Here is a 20,066-nt window from a genome sequence, read left to right on the forward strand (position 1 = left end):
CTTTCTCGAATATTTTGCACTCAATCTCTCACCTCCCACCTTACTGGGTACTAAAAAAATCATAATTCTCTGGCCATTAAAGGGGTGCATTTTCGCATTTCACATCACTGGTTCATTGTAAATGATAGTGCACTTGTGCAAAAATAAAAAAAAAAAAAAAAAAAAAAAAAAAAAAAACATGCACAAAAGGAAAAATTCCATATGCCTCATCTTCTTTCCATCACCACACAAGCCTAGCCAACCATCCTCTGTTCCTCCAAAGTTTGTCTAATTCCTCCTAATTTTCAAAATTAAGGCCTAATAAAATCTTAATCTTCTAATTAAAGTCCAAATATTTTCAATTTTTTACAATAAAGCCTAATTGGACTTTAATTTTAAAGTTAAGACTAAATTGAACCGTAATTAAGCCTAATCTCATTGTTGGAACTTCTAATCCTATTTTAACACCTAAATTGTCACTAATCTTGCTTTTACTTTTCATCATGTGTTCTTTGGTGGGATAGGGCCATTTGACCGAATGTCCTTCCTCTGCATTGCCCTAAGTGGTGACCATTCCCTATTGGCTAAAATTTCTTTTATCTTTTTTGTTGGGACATTTGTCCTAATCTACCTAAAACCTTAATACCCAACCAATAAGCATCTCCCAACACACCACCTTCCTTCCTCACTTTTTCACCTTATAAATACTCTTTGGGGCTTGGGGCAAGAGACATACAAATTTCCCAAAGCATTCCCCCGCTATTATCTTCCTCATCCTCCTCTCTACCTTCACTCCCAATACCTCGCTTTCACTCTCTCAAATAGCAAGAGAAAAGAAAAAGTGAAAAAGGTGTAAGAAATTGAAAGAAAAAGAAAGAGAAGATGACGAAAGTGTGAGAAAAATCATGTGGGAAAAGGAGAATTTCTTTATACTTGAAGTCTTCACTCTTCTACCCTTTCTAATCTCATTTTTCATTTATAAGAACATCATTTTTTCCATACAAGAAAGTGAGAGAAAGATAAGTGGTGGAAGGATAATTTCTTCATATGTGAAGCTCTCACTCTTCCACTCTTTCTAATTTCATTTTGCATGCTAATAAACCGCTTCTCCACAAAAAGAAAAAAAGAAGATAAAATTAGCAAGGAGAATTGAAAGTATTGTATTTTCTTCCTTTTCTCTTTCTTTTTTCTTTCTTATTTCTTGTCTTCGTAGTTCCCCTACAAGACTCTTCTTTTTGTATTTTGATCTTAAATACTATCATCATTTTGATTTGAGAATACCCATGAAATAAAAATATTCAAGACATGAAGTGAAGTCATTAAAATGATCTTCATGAAACAAGCTAGTTTGTTACATAAAAATGACATTCTTTATCAATCACTTTATAGTATTGCATTGAGTTCATGTGTTTGAAGTTTGAAGTCCAAAATGGGTTGTTTGAAAGGCATTGTAAATTTATTTTTAAGGGTACATTTCGTGCTTTTGGACATACTTTGTAGAAAAAATCATTTTCACTCAACCAAAAGATTCATGACCACTTCCTAGTTTGACCAGACTTTGATCATACTCATTTTTTTCACCCTTTGAGTTATTTTACAAATAATATATCATTTTAAAGCTTTGAAAATTTTGTCATGCACAATTTGGACCCTTAAAAGTAAATTTATGACCATTTTTATTCAAACTAACAACATGAATTGCACCTCTCATGGATATATAGTTCTTGAGATTCAATTTTGGACTGATATTGTAAACTCATATCATTAAATCATGTGACCTATCACCTATCTTTTTGAAGTCCCATAAGTCTAGGTTCAAGAGGTGGTACTTTTGTCTAAATTGAAGATTTGTGGAGGAAGTTATTGGCTACTGTGCATAGGTTGTTCAAATGGACATTGGTTTTTTTTTTTTTTTTCAAATATTGTGAATAAGTTCATGTTTTGACGTGGACCTTTAACTTTGAAATGACAGAATTTTTTTTTTTGTTTAAACCAGGTGGCATCATGGTACCTAAATGGAGTTCAAGAGAGGTCCTCATTTTTAGTTACAAGTAATCTCCTTTCTTAAATAGAAGATTTGTTTAAAGCTCTTTCTTGTTTCTGATATGGTTCTTGATTAAAGTAATAATTAATTACTTAAAAATTTTGACATCCCAAATTTCCAAAAATATATGTTTAATAAATAACAAAAGATATTTTAGGTGAATTAAGGGAAAGATTCTCGAATAGCAAAGAAAGTTGGTGGTTGGATAAAGATGTCCAAAAAACCGTAAAGACAAAAAGAATTTGGTATAAAACATTGTAAAAATGTAGAAACATGGATAACTTTGAAAAGTATAAGAAGACAAGAAAAGATACAAAAAAGGCTGTTAGTGAAGTTAAATAGGTTTGTATAATAGATTAGATATAAAAGAAGGGGAAAGAGATATATTTAAACTTGCTCAAATTAGATAAATAAAGAGTAAGGATTTAGGAAATGTAAAATGTATAAAAATGAGGATGATATTTTCTTAGTTAAGGATGAAGACGTTAGAGAAAGATGACGAAATTAATTTAGTAAGTTGTTTAATGAAAATTAAATAGAAGGCTTAAACTTTGATTTGACAAGTAAGGAAAAAACTAAAAATATTATATTTATTCGTAAAATTAGAGTTAACGAAGTTTATTTTGCACTAAAAAAATGAAAAATAGGAAAGCTATAAGATCAAATAGCATCCCAATTGAAGTTTGGAAATGCTTAAGTGATAACAGAATTATATGGTTAAATAATTTATTTAATACAATTATAAAAATTAAGAAAATGCAAGATAAATGAAAGAAAATTACTTTAATACCTATATACAAAACTAAAGGAGATATTAAAAATTGTAATTGTTATTGTGCAATTAAACTTAAGTCATACTATGAAACTGTGGGAAATGGTAGTTGAACAAAGATTAATGTTAATTACTATTGCAGGGGGGGGGGGGGAGTAGAAGGGGTAGAGATAGATTTAAAATAACTCGGAAAAAGATAGTTAGGATTTAATATCCTTGAATCTGTCAAAATAAATGGTTCATGATCACATAAATTGGCAGAAAATGATTTATATACCCAATCCCACCAAGGGGACTTAAGGTTTGGTTTTGTTATTTTTTTTTTGTTGTACAAAATATTTTACTTCTTGTTTAAAAATTTTATACCGCCTCAATGCATTCATTATTCACCTAGTCCTTGAGGGTCCGTTTAGATCAAAAATTTTGGTGAGAAAAGAAAAGGAAAATAAAATGAAAAAGAAACCTATTTTTTAATGTATTTTTCTCTTTATATCAAATACCACTAAAAATAAAAATTTATTCTAATATGATTCAAAATTAAGGAAAATTAAATGTGAGTGATGTATAAAACCAAATTTTTGTTTATTGATTTGATATATTTTTTATTTTCTTTTTCAATTTCGTTGACAACCGAACATGAGAAATTAGATTCCTTCTTTTCTTTCTTTTCCCTTCTATTTTCCAAGTTCCAAAAAGGGCCCATGAATCTCTTGGGCTAGCTCCTTCCAAGTGTGCCCAGAAGGCATCCTTTGGCCCAAGCTTGCCAAATAGCCTAAAGGATTTTGAATTCATTTAAAGAGGTTTTATTTAAGTCTTATTCACACTTTCAAAAAAAAAAAAAAATTTGTTAGTACTATATTGTTATATTTTTTTAGTATGCTAAATGATTCATAATTTACAATCGTAATAGAGAAGGTTAAAAAAAAAAAAAGATGAAGGATAAATATGTCATTTTAATATATAAAAAATAATATAGTGTGGATGACATAATTATAATAAGGAGTTGTTAGCCTTGGTGTATTCCCAAGAGGGGGGTGAATTGGAATTTTAAAATTTATTTTTAGGTTAAGCTAGATGTTAGCATTATATCACAACCTAGAGTCTTTTTATGCAATCTCAAATGCGCAGATAAATGTAATAAGCGGAAATTTAAATCATGTGCATCATTCACACTATAACATACACGTGCAGGAATATAAATTGTGAAAATATAAACACACACACGATATATTATCAGGGTTCGGCCAATACTACCTACGTCCCCGCCTCTAACTCGTAAGCCCGAGGATTCCACTAATGCTCACTTAACGGGTGGAGTGATACTGGTTACAACCAGGCAATTAGCAAGGCTGACCTCAACCTACACCTTACTTGGATGGTGCATCTATCTTTCCTAATCAGATTTAAGTCAATCCGGGACTATTCAACAAGACTAGTCTTCCTCTTCAAGCTCGCGCCTGGAATACAACAGATATAAAAAAATATGCGTACAAAAAAACACTTCTTACATAAGCAAATGTGTACCACTATGCACAAAATAATCAATGCACCTTAAGAATGTATGAATTATAAGCTTGGTGCTCTATGTGTGCAATCAACACTCAATAAGATGTATAATCTCAAACGTGCACAGAGTATTCTAACAAGCTAATCTTTGAAAGCAAAGTATCAAATCTCAATATCAGATTAATGTTTCAAAGATACTATCAATAATATTCAAACGAACTCAAAAAATATTTTCTCAAATTGTATCAAGTACTAGAATTGTTTGAAATCAAACTTTGTAAAATATTTTGCACACAAAAATACAGGCTAAGGTACCTTGCAATATCTATGCAAGAACCATAAGCCTCAAAGTCTTCCGACACAAGGTTTATTAAATAAAATTAGTGGGAGAACTTTAAGTTTTACTCTCAATAATAAAATCAAACAATAAACACAATAAATGAGAGTATGAGCAAATGAGGATTAAGCACAAGCACTCAAAACATACTCACAACACTTGAAAGATCAAGGAAAATGAAGTTTTGGAGTGTTTGGGAGTAGTATAGGCTAATATTTGATTTTTGATTTTGAGAGAATTTGGCCTTAATTATTTTTGCTAATCCTTACTAATCTAAGCAAATGAACATGTATATATAGATAAGGGGAAATTTTTGACCGTTGGGGACCCAATGGGGATAATTAGAAAAGTTTAAAACAAATTTAGAAAAATTAACCCAGTTTACCCTTTTTACTTTTGGTAAAAATTAATTTAACTTGAGAGATTTGGGTGCCTAGTCTGAGGTTTGGGTGCTCGAATAGACTCAGTCAAAAAATCAATTTTTAAAGGTTCGGGCGCTCGAAGTTAGGGTTAGTTGACTGAACAAAAGTCAGAAGCATTCTGTTCAAGGTTCGGGTGCCTGGATATAAGTTCAGTCACCCGAGGCCTTTTTGAACGCAGTCGCTCGGGTTGGTGAAAAGTGCTCTGACACTTGTTCTGTAGAGACCCAAAGAATTATAGTAATTAAATAATAAAAGAAATGAGAGAAAGAGGAATTTTTATAAAAGGGTACAGCAGGGCCTCGTCAACGAGTGTAGAAGTGCTCATCGACGAGCAGAATCTTGGGCTCGTCGACGGGGACGTGCATCTCGTCGATGAGAACTTACCAAGAGACCTGTTCTAGGGTCTAAAACTCGTCAATGAAGAGACGGTATTCATCCACGAGATCCCTTCATTGACTCGTCGACGAGGCGACGTGTCTCGTCGACAAGTCCACGTGGAAAAGCTTTCTATATGAAGCCTAAAACGGATTTTCAGTGAAAGAATTTTTCTCTCTCTCAGTTTCTCTCTCTAAAAATAGGTTTCTCTCACTTCTCTCTAGGTTTTCGGTTTCTTCTCTCCCCGGTTCTATGATCAAAAGCTACCATGGTGATCCTGGGAAGATTCTCTACAACATAACCAGAGCAAAATGTTGATTTGAAAAGTTTGGAAACCATCCCAAAACTAGGGTAGGTGGATTATTTGAGTATTTCCAGTATTACCTAGTTCATTTGAGTTTAGATTTTGTATTATATAAGAATATACTAGAGTTTTATGAAGTAAAATCAGGGTATTATATTTTCAGGAATATGGTGTTTTGGGGACCTTGCAGGAGTGGGTTGAGGACCCCAGTGGATATATTTTCAAAAGCTCAGGTAAATGATGAATAGTTTATAATTCCGAAGATGGAAAAATGAAAAAAAATTCTAGGTATTTAGTTGATTGATAGGATATATATAATATTTTCAGGGTTATAAAATTATAAATGTCAAAGGTGTAATTTAGAACGTTAGTAGGCGAACTTAATTACGAGGTAAGGGAAATGTGCTATGTTAGGAATTTTAGTATAGTTATCAGCAGAAATTACATGTTTTACCAGATTATTATTATTCAGATTATAAAATATTTGTATAGTAGAAAATACAGATTTCAGAGCATGTGAATCTATTTATTTAAATCGTGTGGCATAAGCCATAACAGATTAATACAGTAATTATACAGGTTACAGATACCATGTTTTACAGTATATTAGTAGAAAATGTTAGGTAATATATATGCTCTATAGAATGATAAATTTTCAGTATACATATAGATAGAAATTTTACAGAATATTTAGAACCCTGATTTATATAATTTTCAAGATACCATGATTTACAGTATATGTATAGAAACATATATTTTTAACATTTTTCAGAATACCATCTTTTCAGAACCATAACACCTTGATTTTCAGATACTCAGACAGATATACAGATATTAAATATTCAGTCAGTTATTCAGATTTTCAGATTAGTTTTGTAGTATTATGGTTATTTCAAAATCATGGTAAAACAGTAATATATAAATATCAGTTACATATATATATAGTATCAGATCCTGATGGACCAGATTCAGTCAGCAGAGCACAGTACTGTAACTATTTTCAATTTAGAGTGCAACCACATAACTCTTATAGTATGTGAATTTTTAGCAGTCGATCGTGTCTATGTTGTAGATAGGCTCCCCGTCAGTTAGGGTTGAGAAGGCCGATCTGACTTTCGGAGTTCAGTTGACTTATTTTGGTCAGCCAACCAGTGATAGGTCCCGTCTGCGGGCCGCACAACCCTGTCATGAGGGGTTAAATCATGACTTTCAGTTATCAATCTAGGGAATTTTTCTTAACTAATATATATATATATATATATATATATATATATATATAGATTTACAGAAATCGTAGACATACCTATGAATATTAGCAGTATTATGAATAGAAAATTCAGAAAAATAATTTATGTTAAGTAACATAGATATGAGCTATATTGTACATTATTTATACGTGTTTTCTCAGATTTTGTTATTTATGGTATTTTTAAATCAGATTTTATAAATATATAAACTCACCTACCACACACTAGTAATAGCATATTTCGTCTTACTGACCGTTGTCTCATCCCAGTGATTTAATATTTTTCAGGTGATCCAATTAGGCGAGTAGATCAGACTCGTAAGTAGAGGGGACCACTATACTGCCCTATCTGTAGGGTGAGTGTTTTTGGGAAATCATTTATGAGTAGTCTTTAGGTCCAGATGAGGGTATTTTGGGGAATGACTATGTATGCATATTTTGGAAAAAATTCTAACACTCTCGTATTGTATATATTGACATGGTTGTATATATATTCTGCTTTCACGCTACATAGGTAGTTTATTGTATTTCAGATTCAACGGTTCCTATTTGAACCGTGATGGTGGTTTAGTTTTATGAGAAGGTATCAGAGTAGTGAAATTTTACAGTTTATATTTATATGAAAAAAAAATGGCATGAAAAATCAGGTCGTTACGTGTTCAGTCGCTTGTGGACGGTAGGTTCATTTCTGGTTCGGTCGCCCAAAGCCAAGTTAAACCACTGACTTTTTAGCAGTTCAGGCGCTAGAGGTGTTTTAAACACGAAGGATTCAGTTGCCCGAATCCTCATGATTTTGATCCTTTAAGTCCAATTTTAAACCAATTGATTCCCCTGATTATGTAAGTGATATAGGGACTGTTTGTGCATTTGTTTAGGGACCTAAGGACTTTCTATTCTATCAGAAAAATTCAGCGTCGGTCGACCGAATGGTGATTCCTAAGGTCTCTCTAAGGTCTTGAACTTATAGTCCTACATGCATGATATGCGGATTATTACAGACCTCAGATGATTATTATTACAGACCCAGCGAAATGAAATATAGATTACAACAATTAAAAACATTTCGAGTCTTCATTTTTCTCAAGTTGTCATGTGTCATTAATATGATCTTCCTAATATGGTCCTGCACACAAACTTGACAAACGTTAAATACCAAAGTATTTGTCATAATCAAAACAAGGTATGACTTATGGGGTCAACAAGAGTTTTGTTTGAGTGTTGGTTTGGATCAAGAATTTTGTTGAGGAAAATAAAAAATACAAAAAAATTATTTTAGATAATACTTCCTCCATACATCAAATGCTATTAGAAATTTTAAAAAAATTCTAGTATGATTAAATTTTAATGAAAATTTAATATTAATGATGTGCAAAATTAATTTTTGTTTATTGATTTAGCATATTTTTTGTATTTTATTTCTCATTTTATTTTGCAATTAAATATGAAAAATTAAAATTTTTTTAAATTTTTCTTTACTTTATCCAACATTTTCTATACTTCCTCCATACATAAAATGCTATTAAAAATTAAAAAAAAAATCTAATATGATTAAATTTTAATGAAAATTAAATATTAATGATGTGCAAAATTAATTTTTGTTTATTGATTTAGCATATTTTTTGTATTTTAGTTCTCATTTTATTTTGCAAGTAAATATGAAAAATTAAAAAAAATTTAAATTTTTCTTTACTTTATTCAACATTTTCTTTTTTTTAAATAGGACGGAAAGTCATTATAAATATATAATTATATTAAATTTTCTTTCAGCCAATCATGATTACCAATGAGAAAAATGATTTATCTCGAGTAATGATGGTACGAGCCTTAGTGTCTTAAAGCATCTGCATTTGCCGATATCTTGACCCGTGACATATGTCACGGCTGTACCAATTATTATACAAATTTAATTTATATAGTTTTCTTTTATTAAATTTGTGTCCAATAAATAATATAATGCTACACAAACTTATGTGCCATGATTTAACGGACAGAATTTTTTTTTTTTTTTTGGGTAACGAGTCCACTTAGGCATGAAGTCCTGATGTGGACTCATTGGAGCGGCGGGAATAAGTTGCGGCCCACACGAATAAATAAAACATTAAACACATCAGTAGTCCAGCGGAAGGTGGGTGCCATCTGGCATTGCCACATTGTCATTTGTCGTCATCTGGGGAGCGTATTGCTTCGCACGTGGCTGCTGAGTCTTTCATGGCAACCACCTCAGCAGGCTGATTTTTATTTAAGTTCATTTGTTTCTGACCTTGTAATGCGTGGCCTATTAGCTCAGTTGGTTAGAGCGTCGTGCTAATAACGCGAAGGTCGCAGGTTCGAGACCTGCATGGGCCAAAGTTTAATGTTTTCAAAAAACTTATTCAATTATTTTTCAGTTTGCCGTGCAAACAGAAACAGATGCGTGAGAATAAAACGGTCTAGTTCCCGAAGGGAAGAGAAGACTGCATTTTCAGGTGACGCTCTCCAAGAAATCCAAGTTCTGAAATTAATTAATTTTAAATTTGCCCAGTCTTTTTCTTTTCTTCTCTTTTCTTTTTTTGGTGAATTAATATTTTTCAAGAATTTTACTTTTTGAAATGAGTATACGAATTTTACAGAAATATTTTTATTTTGTTTACAGTATATTATTAGCATTCGCATGATTCATATGTTAGTATTTGATTGAACATGAGACTACAATCAAGCATTTTAATAATTACATTTATATTAAAAATAATTATATTTTTCAGCGCATAACCCGTAAAAAATATATACTGTCTATGCTCTAATAATTTAAATCATCATAAAAAATTGTTTCACATAATAATCTGATTAAATTATATAATGAAGGCTGAGCAATTTCAAAATTTCAGCAACTATTATTGTAACACAATAATACCGTTTTACTCTTATTCTTATCGTTTTTTACTCATGAAATTAATAACACGAGAATGAAATTTTCCATTGTTTTATTGGGAATCCTTCACTAAATGTGAGATTTCATTTCACTAAAAATACATGAAATCTACATAAGACTGAACAAACCAAATAATTTGCTGCTATAATTAATTACATGTTCCGAACTAAAATATTTTCACCTCATTCCATTCCATAAACGAATCCTGATGAGTACGCACTTCTAGATAAAACTCCAGTGTCGATGGCAAAAACAAACTACCAAGCGTACTATTGTTGAGCTCCATGATTCATCATCTTTTTGAACATGCTCCAAGGGTATAATATAAGCAAGGCCGGTGCTTGCAAGGCGCGAGCAGAGAGGAGCGCAAAGCATGGAGTTTTCGCTTGTCTCTTCTTCTCTGCTTGAGCTACAAGAGCCCGCGATGATTACGAATGCCATATATGCCGACACTTATAACAGATGAGGTTACACTCAGAAGCCCAGGTTCTGAAATAAAACACTTGCACCGAGTTCAGAGGGAGTATCAATAATATAAATATATGAGAGATTGCACAATAATAAGCAACCTAATTAAAAAGGGCAAACAGAAATTAAGGAGACAGCATTACAAATTTACAACCACTACAAATATATTTACATGTGAGGGCCACACAACATGACCAAGCCCCCACTGCAGCTGGGTTCACAGCTCTACAGATCATAAATAGTCCATTGGAAGATCCCAATCATCTTCTGTTTCTCTCATTTTTGGATGGTGCTTCTGGCTACTAAAACTTCTCCGTGTTCTCCGACGACGATCTGATTGAACAGGTATTTTAGAGACTGAGTATTCTCCTGGACCATCAGTGGACATCCCCTCCTTCAGGGACTTGGTGTCATAGAAACCCTGGTACATATAACATACAGACCATTTTACAATTGAGTGTGAAAAAATATCGTTTTAATAGCAAGCTATTGACCAAAGCTTTTGTTTTAAACTAATGAAAGGGATCACATATTGTCTATTCTCAACACAAATGAGACATTATTCTCATTTTAGTAGCTTAAATACATGACAGGAGGTCCTGGCATTGGTTAGCATTGGTTAACAATCGCTTTTTGCTCGTGTCTGCATGTGCATTATGCACCATATTAAGCAATGAAGATTTGCATATGCGAGTGAAATAAATATGAAAGGGTGTAATAGCAGTCCTGTTGTGTGACTTGTGTCCAATTTTGCATTATCATTTACACATCCTTACAGTGGCTGTGCTAAATGTCTATTCATAAACTGAATAGGCAAACCTAGTCTGACATGAAAATTTTATAGGAAGATTTTCATGCATCCAAAAGAATGAATTAAATATGCAGCAACACTTTTTAGGGGGTACTGCGAGGATAATGCAAAGCAAACACAAAGCACAAATAATAGTTTCAGTACACAGAAAAATACCTTTGTCAGCCTCTGTAGGCATGAGGCTGCAGCTTCATGCACGACAACTGTGTCAGATACAACTTCTAGCACATCCTCAACAAGCAAGGCATAGGTGGTTACCTGCAATCATATCTAGAAAATTGCATTTAACTTCACACATCAGTCCTATAGCATGAAACTGAACATGCAATTGTCATCTAATCAAGAAATGTGTGAACTTCCCCAAGCCAATGGTTCGACCATGGGACATTCATATTCTAGCTTCGGACCTCTAGAAGGGATGTGGAGGGCTTGGAATGGGGATGCCGGGATGGAGTACCCCTTGGTTTATAACTTAGGCCTGATAGGCCTTCCAATGGACCCACCAAAAAAAATGTATTAGCTATATCATAATCTGCATTTTTTTTCTGGAATAAATGTTTCATGCCGCTGCAGCCTTCTTCTTTATATATAAACTTTGCAGTTAAAATTTTTTTCACAAGAAAAATTAAAAGCATAGATCAGTCTACATACCAAATTAGATGGAATAATGGAAATTCCAAATGAATCAAGCTCAAGTGATTCAACAACCCCAGAGTTAATGTTGAAAGTGTATCCCCGAACCTTTAAGAAAATGTGCACAAATAAGAATATAATTTTACAACGGGTAATTATATACTTAAAATTCAGTGCAGAAATCATAGACTAACCCTTCCAATCTTTCGTTGACTGGGTGTTACAACATTATATCCTACCTAATAAATTGTACAAGTTAAGCTCCCAAAAGTCAGAAGTTGTCACAAAATAATAGAATTAGATTAGTAAACAATGGGCTATTATTAAAAAGCACAAATTCACCCCCCATCCAAAAATCAGACTCAACACTGAACAGCATACAATTACAAAGTACAAATATATTAATTATAGTTTTTTCTACTTCTAGTGTTAAAAGAACAGAAGAGGAAAGTTTCAACTATGAGTCTTCCAGAAAAGAAATTAGTTTCTATCCATGTTTTAGTTAATGACAAAAGCTCTATCCTAAGAATTTGTTGAGGTCATCTCCACTGTCTTAGCACATGATTGAAATCAGGCTTGGCCAGCATTTAAACTGAGCATTCATTTTTCTGAATCTGGTTTTTCCTTAGTAAGTTGTTTAACGAAAACCAAATAGAAGGCTTAAACTTAGAATTGTCAAATGAGGAAAAGACTAAAAATATAAGATTTATTCGCAAAATTAGAGTTAACGAAGTTAAGTTTGCACTAAAAAAGATGAAAAATGGGAAAGCTATGGGACCAGATAACATCCCAATTGAAATTTGGAAATGGTTGGGTGATAACGGAATTATATGGTTAAATAATTTATTTAATACAATTGTAAAAACTAAGAAAATGTCAGATGAATGGAGGAAAAACACTTTAATACCTATATACAAAAATAAAGGAGATATTCAAAATTGTAATAACTATCGTGGAATTAAACTTATAAGTCATACGATGAAACTATGGGAATGGGTAGTTGAACAAAGATTAAGGTCAGAAACGAAGATCTCAGAAAATTAATTTGGTTTTATGCCTGGTAGATCTATCATAAAAGCTATTTATCTTTTAAGAAGATTAATGGAAAGTTTAGAGAAAAGAAGAGGGACTTGCATATGATATTTATTGACCTTGAGAAAGCATATGATAGGATACCTAGGGAAGTTCTATGGTGGGTTGTAGAAAAAAAGGGGTGTATGTTGTAGGTATACCGATGTCATTAAGGATATGTACGATGGAGTAATGACTAGAATAAGGACTATAAATGGAGAAACTAGAAAATTTCCAATTACCATAAGTGTACATCAAGGATCTGCTTTGAGTCCTTATCTTTTTACTTTAGTGATGGACCAATTAACTAGGAGCATTCAAAAGGAGGTTCCATGGTGTATGTTGTTTGAAGATGATATTGTATTAATTAACGAAACTAGGGACGGAATAGAGGCTGAATTAGAATTATGGAAAGAAGCTTTGGAATCTAGAGGCTTTAGGATAAGTAGAAATAAAACAGAATATATGAAATGTAATTTTAGTAATGATAAGAGGAATATTGGAGACAAAGTTAAACTTGATGATGAAGAAATAAATAGCACTTGTAGATTTCGATACCTTGGATCTATTATGCAAGCTAAAGGAGAAATTGAAGATAATGTAATGCATAGAGTTAAAGTAAGTTGGGTAAAATGGAGAAGTGCTTCAAATGTGCTATGTGATCATAGAATACCCTTAAAATTGAAAGAGAAGTTTTATAGGACAGCTATAAGACCAACTATGTTATATGGATCGAAATGTTGGGCGACAAATAAACATAATATCCAAAAGGTAAAATTTGCCGAGATAAGAATGCTTAGATGGATGAGTGGTATAACATTAAAAGATAAATTAAGGAATGAACATATTCATGATAAGTTAGGTGTAACTCCTATAGAAAATAAGATAAGGGAGGGATGACTCAGATGGTATAGACATTTGCAATGTAGGCCAGATAGTGCACCTGTGAGGAAGAGTGACTTAATTACTGTGGGGGGCAGTAGAAGGGTAAGGGATAGGGGTGGACCTAAAATAACTTGGGAGGAGATAATGACTAAGAATTTAATATCCTTGAATCTATCAAAAGAAATGGCCCATGATTGCATAAATTGGCGGAAAATGATTCATATAGCCAACCCCACTTAGTGGGACAAAGGCTTGGTTTTGTTGTTGTTGTTGGTTTTTCCTTATATAAATTTCCTCCAAGTAAATATTAATTAAGAAAAAAAAAAACCGCCTCTTTTTGATGATTGTTTGTTTCCCAGGTCCTCCTTCCAAAGCTTTGTGAACGAAACTGCTCAGGCATAATAAATAACGCACATGATCCACAGAAATTATTTCAGCACAATTCAAGGATTCAATTGACATTTAAAGTTTCCACAAGAGTGCGTCTCAATTCAGCACAACTTAGGACACTCATATATTTGAGAACTTCAAAAACCAAACAATTTTCAAGACTTGAGTATCGATGCCTACATATTCTGATACCTGACATCATATTAACCACCATCAACAATGATGCAACTTGATGAAACCTTATCCCAGCTACTTGTGTAAGCTATACAAGTTCAATTTTGCAATCAAACACACAACATAAGAATACAAACATCCAGGATCCATGTTAATACAATTTTATTCAAAGGTTTTATGTCAGGTTTCTCCCAACCTTCCTTTCTCTTCTTGGTTGTAGATTGTTGTCACATATTGTGGACACGGAGATCAGGTTTGGTTTTTAGTGTCAACACTATGTTTTATCCAAATCTACACAAATCCAAATCTAAGGTCCAGATTCTATGCTCTCATATGTAGGGCAAGGGTTTAGATAAGCCAAAAAAGACTTGCATCCCAAGAATATCGTATCTCCTCTACTAAACCTATGCCACATAAACAATGTTTGTCACCCAAGCCTTTTGTGACGTGATTTTAAAGGAGGAGATAGGTATCTCATGAGTCATGACACCTAAGCTTTTTCCAAAATGAATCCACCTAGGCATGAGAATCCAGAGCCATTGTAACAAGGGGCCCATGCAATAAATAAACATTAAACGCATTAGTTGTCCAGCGGAAAGTGGATGTTGCCTGGCATGCCATTTGTAAACCAAACACATTAGACGTTTCAACAGGCTAGCAATACAAGACTTAAGTATTGACATCTACATACTCTAATACCTTACATCATATTAATCACCATCTACAGTGATGCAACTTGATAAAGTCTTATCCCAGTTACGTGTGTTAGCTATACAAGTGCAAGTTTGCTATCACGCATAGAGCACAAGAATACAAACATCCAGGATCCAAGTTCATACAATTCTACTTAGAGGTTTTATGTCAGGTGTCTCAGTAATGAAACTTTCCCTTCTATCAAGATGGAAATTAACCCAAAAAATAAAAACAATTATAATTGCTATGAAAATTTATCTGAAATAGCATTTCTACTTGAAAATCCCTCAACACAGGCAAACACAAGCTTGTAGCATTCCTAACGAAAATATCATTCTTCCATTCCACTCCATGACAAGAGCTGGCAGTTCAAACTTCAAAGTTGTAAGTACTGCTTGGCAAAGCAATATTACTCACTACTTTGCGATGTGTTATATTCTAAGAAATCCAGAAGTAAGGTCAAAATTATAATTGCGTAATGCAGTTTATTATCATCTCCATATCATTCCCAGCATGAGATAAACATATGGGAGCTCATCAATAGCATGTTTACTGTGCAAAAAGCAGCCTAGACATGCCAAATGTTAATTGCCCATGATGGAAAAAATAGAGACTACTGTGTTCCTTTTGTATGACATGGTTAAAAAATTGATGGATTAATTCTGGCATTGAAGATCTCTTGCACAAGGCCCACCAGAATTTTTTTTTTTTAAAATGTTACATTTGGAAGTTGAAACACTCAATGGATGATACATTGATAATTCATGTTTCCACAAGATTTAGTAACAAAGAAAACAAGAGCCCATACCAGCGTTTCCAGTCCAACCATTTTAAGTTCATATTCCATCACTCTCTCATCACGGAGAAGCACAACATCACCAACCTGGGAAGAATAACACATTGAAAATATCATCTCTCTCAGGATGCTTTACAGTTACAAGTTTGAGATACACATAATCTTCCTCGTGCTTATATTTTTGAAACATCTGAAATAGCTACTAAGAGTTTTTTCTCGTACAACTTGGCAATGACTATTACTAAACCATAAAGTTATATTGTCTGTTTACCAATGCAATATAGCCTTCATTATCCATTCAGAGTCTCAGACACTAGTTTCAAGTCAAAAAGGCAAAATGAACAAAGTCAATTAGCATGGGCAAAAGGTAATCATAATTTGCTTAGAAACTCCAAAAAGGCATAGGAGATAAATTGAAACCTCTGGGACTATTATTTAATAACAATTTAGGGGATCATATGTTAAAGATCCAAATTTAAGGGACTATTATTTAAAATCTAGGGTACTTGCCACTAGGTTTTGTTCCCATTTACAGCTCAGTCCATCAGTTTCAGAAATAGGCAGCTCCACCTAAACTTTTGCAACATATGTTGAACAAGGTCCAAATTGCTAGTGCTGCTAAGAAAGTTGACAGAAATGCAGAAATTATATCATACAAGCATCACCATGGCATGGATTGTATCCATACTGCCAGTGATTATCATGTGAGGGGATGCGTCGGCAATAATGCCATAAATATTCATGAAGGGATTGAGAAGTTAAAACATGCTGCTCTTCAAATGAATATTAAGAAAAGTTAAAGCACCCTGCACTTCGCATGAATACTAATCACAATGTGTCAATTCTTAACCAACTGATCAAGGGTAATATGGGCGTACATAAACCACATGACACTCACATGGTGCCACTAAAGCATTTCAATTAAATTTCTCAATTATGTTACAATTTGGACCTATATGCAATGTAATATAAGTTTTAAAGGGGTCAGCTTTTTTGAAACTAACGAACTAAGTGATAATTAAGATAAACTGGATGACTTAGTTGTAATCTTCCCTAAAAGATATATTGATATATTTTCCCCCCCCGCCGGGGGGGGGGGGGGGGTGGGGTGGGGATCATTGAATTTTCAAAATTGGGCAGTTGTGGCCCCTACTTGACTATACATGAACCCATCTTGTTAGAGAAACTAATAGAAGGGGGCATGTGTTAAACCTTGTGATACAACTAATTAGAGGCTGGGTCCTAACTTCCAGACCATAAAAAATAGATTAAGCTGGACTCTAACCTCTCAGTCTCAATAATGCAAGTCCCACACTATGTTGTGCTTATCTTCCTAGAATTAGCGTGTAACCTGCCTGCTTACTGGCTGGGGTAACATTACACATTCTGATTTTGTTAAGTTATTTTGTGTGTGTGTTTGAGAGAGAGAGAGAGAGAGAGAGAGAGAGAGAGAAAGAGAGAATAATATAAGAAAATCTACCTGGAAAACTTCCTCTAGAAGAAACCTTTCTGATTCCCCAGAAAGCAAGTTTGGCCTCACTTCTACAACCAATACCACCCACTGAAGAACAAGAAGTCAAAATGAGGGGAAAAACTCAGACTTTAAAAAAGTGCTGACCCACTACTAAAATCAAGTGACAATTTCAGAATGGCAAAGATTGTAGTGGCACATTTTTGCAATGGGGTTCTTGAGTGAATGGCTAGGTGTGTAAATTTTGAAGTTCACTAGTGTTACTTCAGAATCTTTTGATGATAATCAACAGAAGTAAAAGACTAAAATCTCCAGAGGCCAACAGTTTTCACAATAATCTGCCTTCATGGTAAACTTCAAATTTAGCTAAAAAGCTCTTAGTTATGTATATTATGTACACATTTTTCAAATAGGTGTATTAGGTAACTAAGTTTTTAGTGTCATCCTGCTCAAAGAATTTTATTTAAGATTATAAGTCATGCAGATGTCTAATCTAAGTTGAAAATAGTGACAGTGTGGTATTGATGAGTAATTTGGATCATAAATCTCAAATGTTGTCTGAATGTCTGATTCCCTTAAATGTTCTAAACTTAGCAATCCCAAACAAGAGCTAAACTTTGGGTTGATAGTAAAGTATTGAGAAAAACTTTGGGTTGATGGTAAAGTATTGAGAAAACTACCAAATTGAAACCAAAAATTATCAGACATTCTTTGAAAGGGGAGAAAGTAGTAGCCAAGCGTACAAATAGATCAATGCAAGGAAGGTTCATTGTTTAGCTCCAGTAACATTGGTTTCTGTGCATCTGGTTCACAAAATCAGTTCATAAAGATAATATTTTCTATTATTATTGTATAAATAAAAGAAAAACTTCATCAATCTTCAAATTTGTTTACCATTGTCATAAAAGCTATCTAAATTAAAATGACCATATTCTTAGTTTGATAATGTTTTAGACTAGAGCAAGTTGACTAGCTCCCATATTGATCCATGTGTACATTTTATTTTACTTAAGAAAAGGGGATTGAAAGAAGGAATAGAGTGTACAATGGCCCACTATCATGTATTGATCACAACAATGTCCACTTCCATGAACATACACATATTCACCAATTGCATTTAAATTTATCCTCTTAGAGGCAAGAATAGTAATTATAAACTGGTAAATGATCCACACATTGATACACGTTATCTTTAGTATTTTTTTAATAGGAAAGGTTTATCCTTGCTATTCAAGATAGATTAACATCATGTCGTGCCTATTAGCAAATGTGCTACCAATACCCGAGTAAATTAAGAAACCACTGTGGGGAATGGGGAAACTATGTTGGTTAATTTTCCATTGCGTGGTATTTTAGAACATGGAAATAGAACGTTGGATTTGGAACTCCATGGTTAACTTTGTCTGATTCCACGATCACAATTCCAAAGTCCAAAATGCAAGATAAGGGTTCAAAATTTTCAATTTTTTTTTCTTCACCAAAAAATGTTGTTCATAAAGTGGTGTTCAAAAAAAAAAAAAAAATTTGTTGTCCGTGGTTCTTCTCTTTGGCTGATGAAATAAATGGTGTTCTTAAAAGTAACAATAGCAAATGATGTTCATGAAGGAAACTATTCTACTGCAGCGAAAGTTGCATAATTCAATGAAAGAAAAAAACATATTGCTCACAGAGGCAGTGTCCACCCAAAGCTGCGAGACGAAACCCAAGCTAAGAGCAGATTGCATGCTGATAACTTGCTTGGCAAGTATTCTCGATCTCCTCATCACTTGCCTTCCGTTCTTCAACCCCCGCCTTCCATGAAGCTTCACAGACTCCTCAATCTTCGAACCGGCACATTCGGAATCTTCAATTCGGACCAAATAATCTTCGTCTTGTTTCAAGCCTCCCTCTCTCTTTCTTCTTCTCTTCTCACCCTCTGAACCATCCTTCAACTCAAGAAAATCAACCACGCTGGTCTCACCATTAATTGGACTACTTTGGGGGCCGAAATGCTTCTCTTCTTTCTCCTTACACCCTAATTCGCTGTTAAACTCGTAGTCTTCTGACCCTGCCACTCCCAAATTTCCACTAAAATTTGCAGAAATCCTTGATTTTGCTTCGTAACCACTCGCAGCGAACCGCAGACCACCATTTCCACAGCCCTTGCTGCCTGAATTGGAAGCAACTGATAGGATTGAAAATTTTCGGGAACCCACCTTTCGCATTGGTGCATTTCTTGGTCTTTGACAGCTCCTGGTGAACCCTAATTCCCGAATTTGAACGCCATGGGAGGGTTGAAAGGTCGAGAAAACGCAATCACACATGGCTAGTGTTGAGATTGGGCTTCACCCTACCGGCTTCGGATCCTCTCCCTCGTAGGGGCAGAGATCCTCTTTGCACTGTTGCTGACAGGAATCAAAGAAACGAAAATCAGAAATAAAAATTTAAAATTTAAAATTTAAAAGAGAAATTAAAAACTTAAAAACAGCAATATATTTATTTATTATTTATAAAATTAATACAAATTAAAAATTCAATTAAAAAAATATTAATTTTCATCTTTAAATCAAAACATTATAATAATAAAATTAAAATAATAAAATTACAAATAATGCATATTAAAAAAATGATAAAAAAATAAAATTTTTTATAATTATTTTATTTAATTAATTTTAAATTAAACTTTACAATAAAATTTTTATTGAACATGATAATTAAAAAATAGTAAAAGTATTTTTTTAATTGACTTTATTATTATTTTTAAAAAATTATGTATATTTTTTTTAATTGTATTTAAATTGA

The 20,066-nt window shown here is 33.3% G+C and overlaps 1 protein-coding gene and 1 non-coding gene across 3 annotated transcripts; one reads left to right on the forward strand and one right to left on the reverse strand.

Moving 5' to 3' along the window:
- Positions 1-9,257: 9,257 nt before the first annotated feature.
- On the forward strand, positions 9,258-9,331 carry TRNAI-AAU (transfer RNA isoleucine (anticodon AAU)). The gene has a single exon. It is a non-coding gene; the product is annotated as a tRNA-Ile (tRNA).
- Positions 9,332-9,943: 612 nt separating this feature from the next.
- Positions 9,944-19,730, reverse strand: LOC131159883 (uncharacterized). 2 transcript variants are annotated; one of them, XM_058115092.1, is made up of 7 exons: positions 18,953-19,730; positions 17,295-17,375; positions 15,827-15,901; positions 12,000-12,044; positions 11,824-11,913; positions 11,329-11,430; positions 9,944-10,782 (listed from the first exon to the last, which is right to left on the reverse strand). In XM_058115092.1, the coding sequence occupies exons 1-7, from the start codon at positions 19,586-19,588 to the stop codon at positions 10,594-10,596; spliced, it is 1,218 nt and encodes a 405-aa protein (XP_057971075.1). In that variant the 5' UTR covers positions 19,589-19,730; the 3' UTR covers positions 9,944-10,593. The 2 variants fall into 2 exon arrangements, with proteins under 2 accessions (XP_057971075.1, XP_057971076.1); XM_058115093.1 differs by lacking the exons at positions 11,824-11,913; positions 12,000-12,044 and having other exon boundaries at positions 18,953-19,700.
- Positions 19,731-20,066: the final 336 nt, after the last annotated feature.

Source organism: Malania oleifera, chromosome 7 (assembly GCF_029873635.1).
Source record: "Malania oleifera isolate guangnan ecotype guangnan chromosome 7, ASM2987363v1, whole genome shotgun sequence".
Classification (NCBI taxonomy): Eukaryota; Viridiplantae; Streptophyta; class Magnoliopsida; order Santalales; family Ximeniaceae; genus Malania; species Malania oleifera.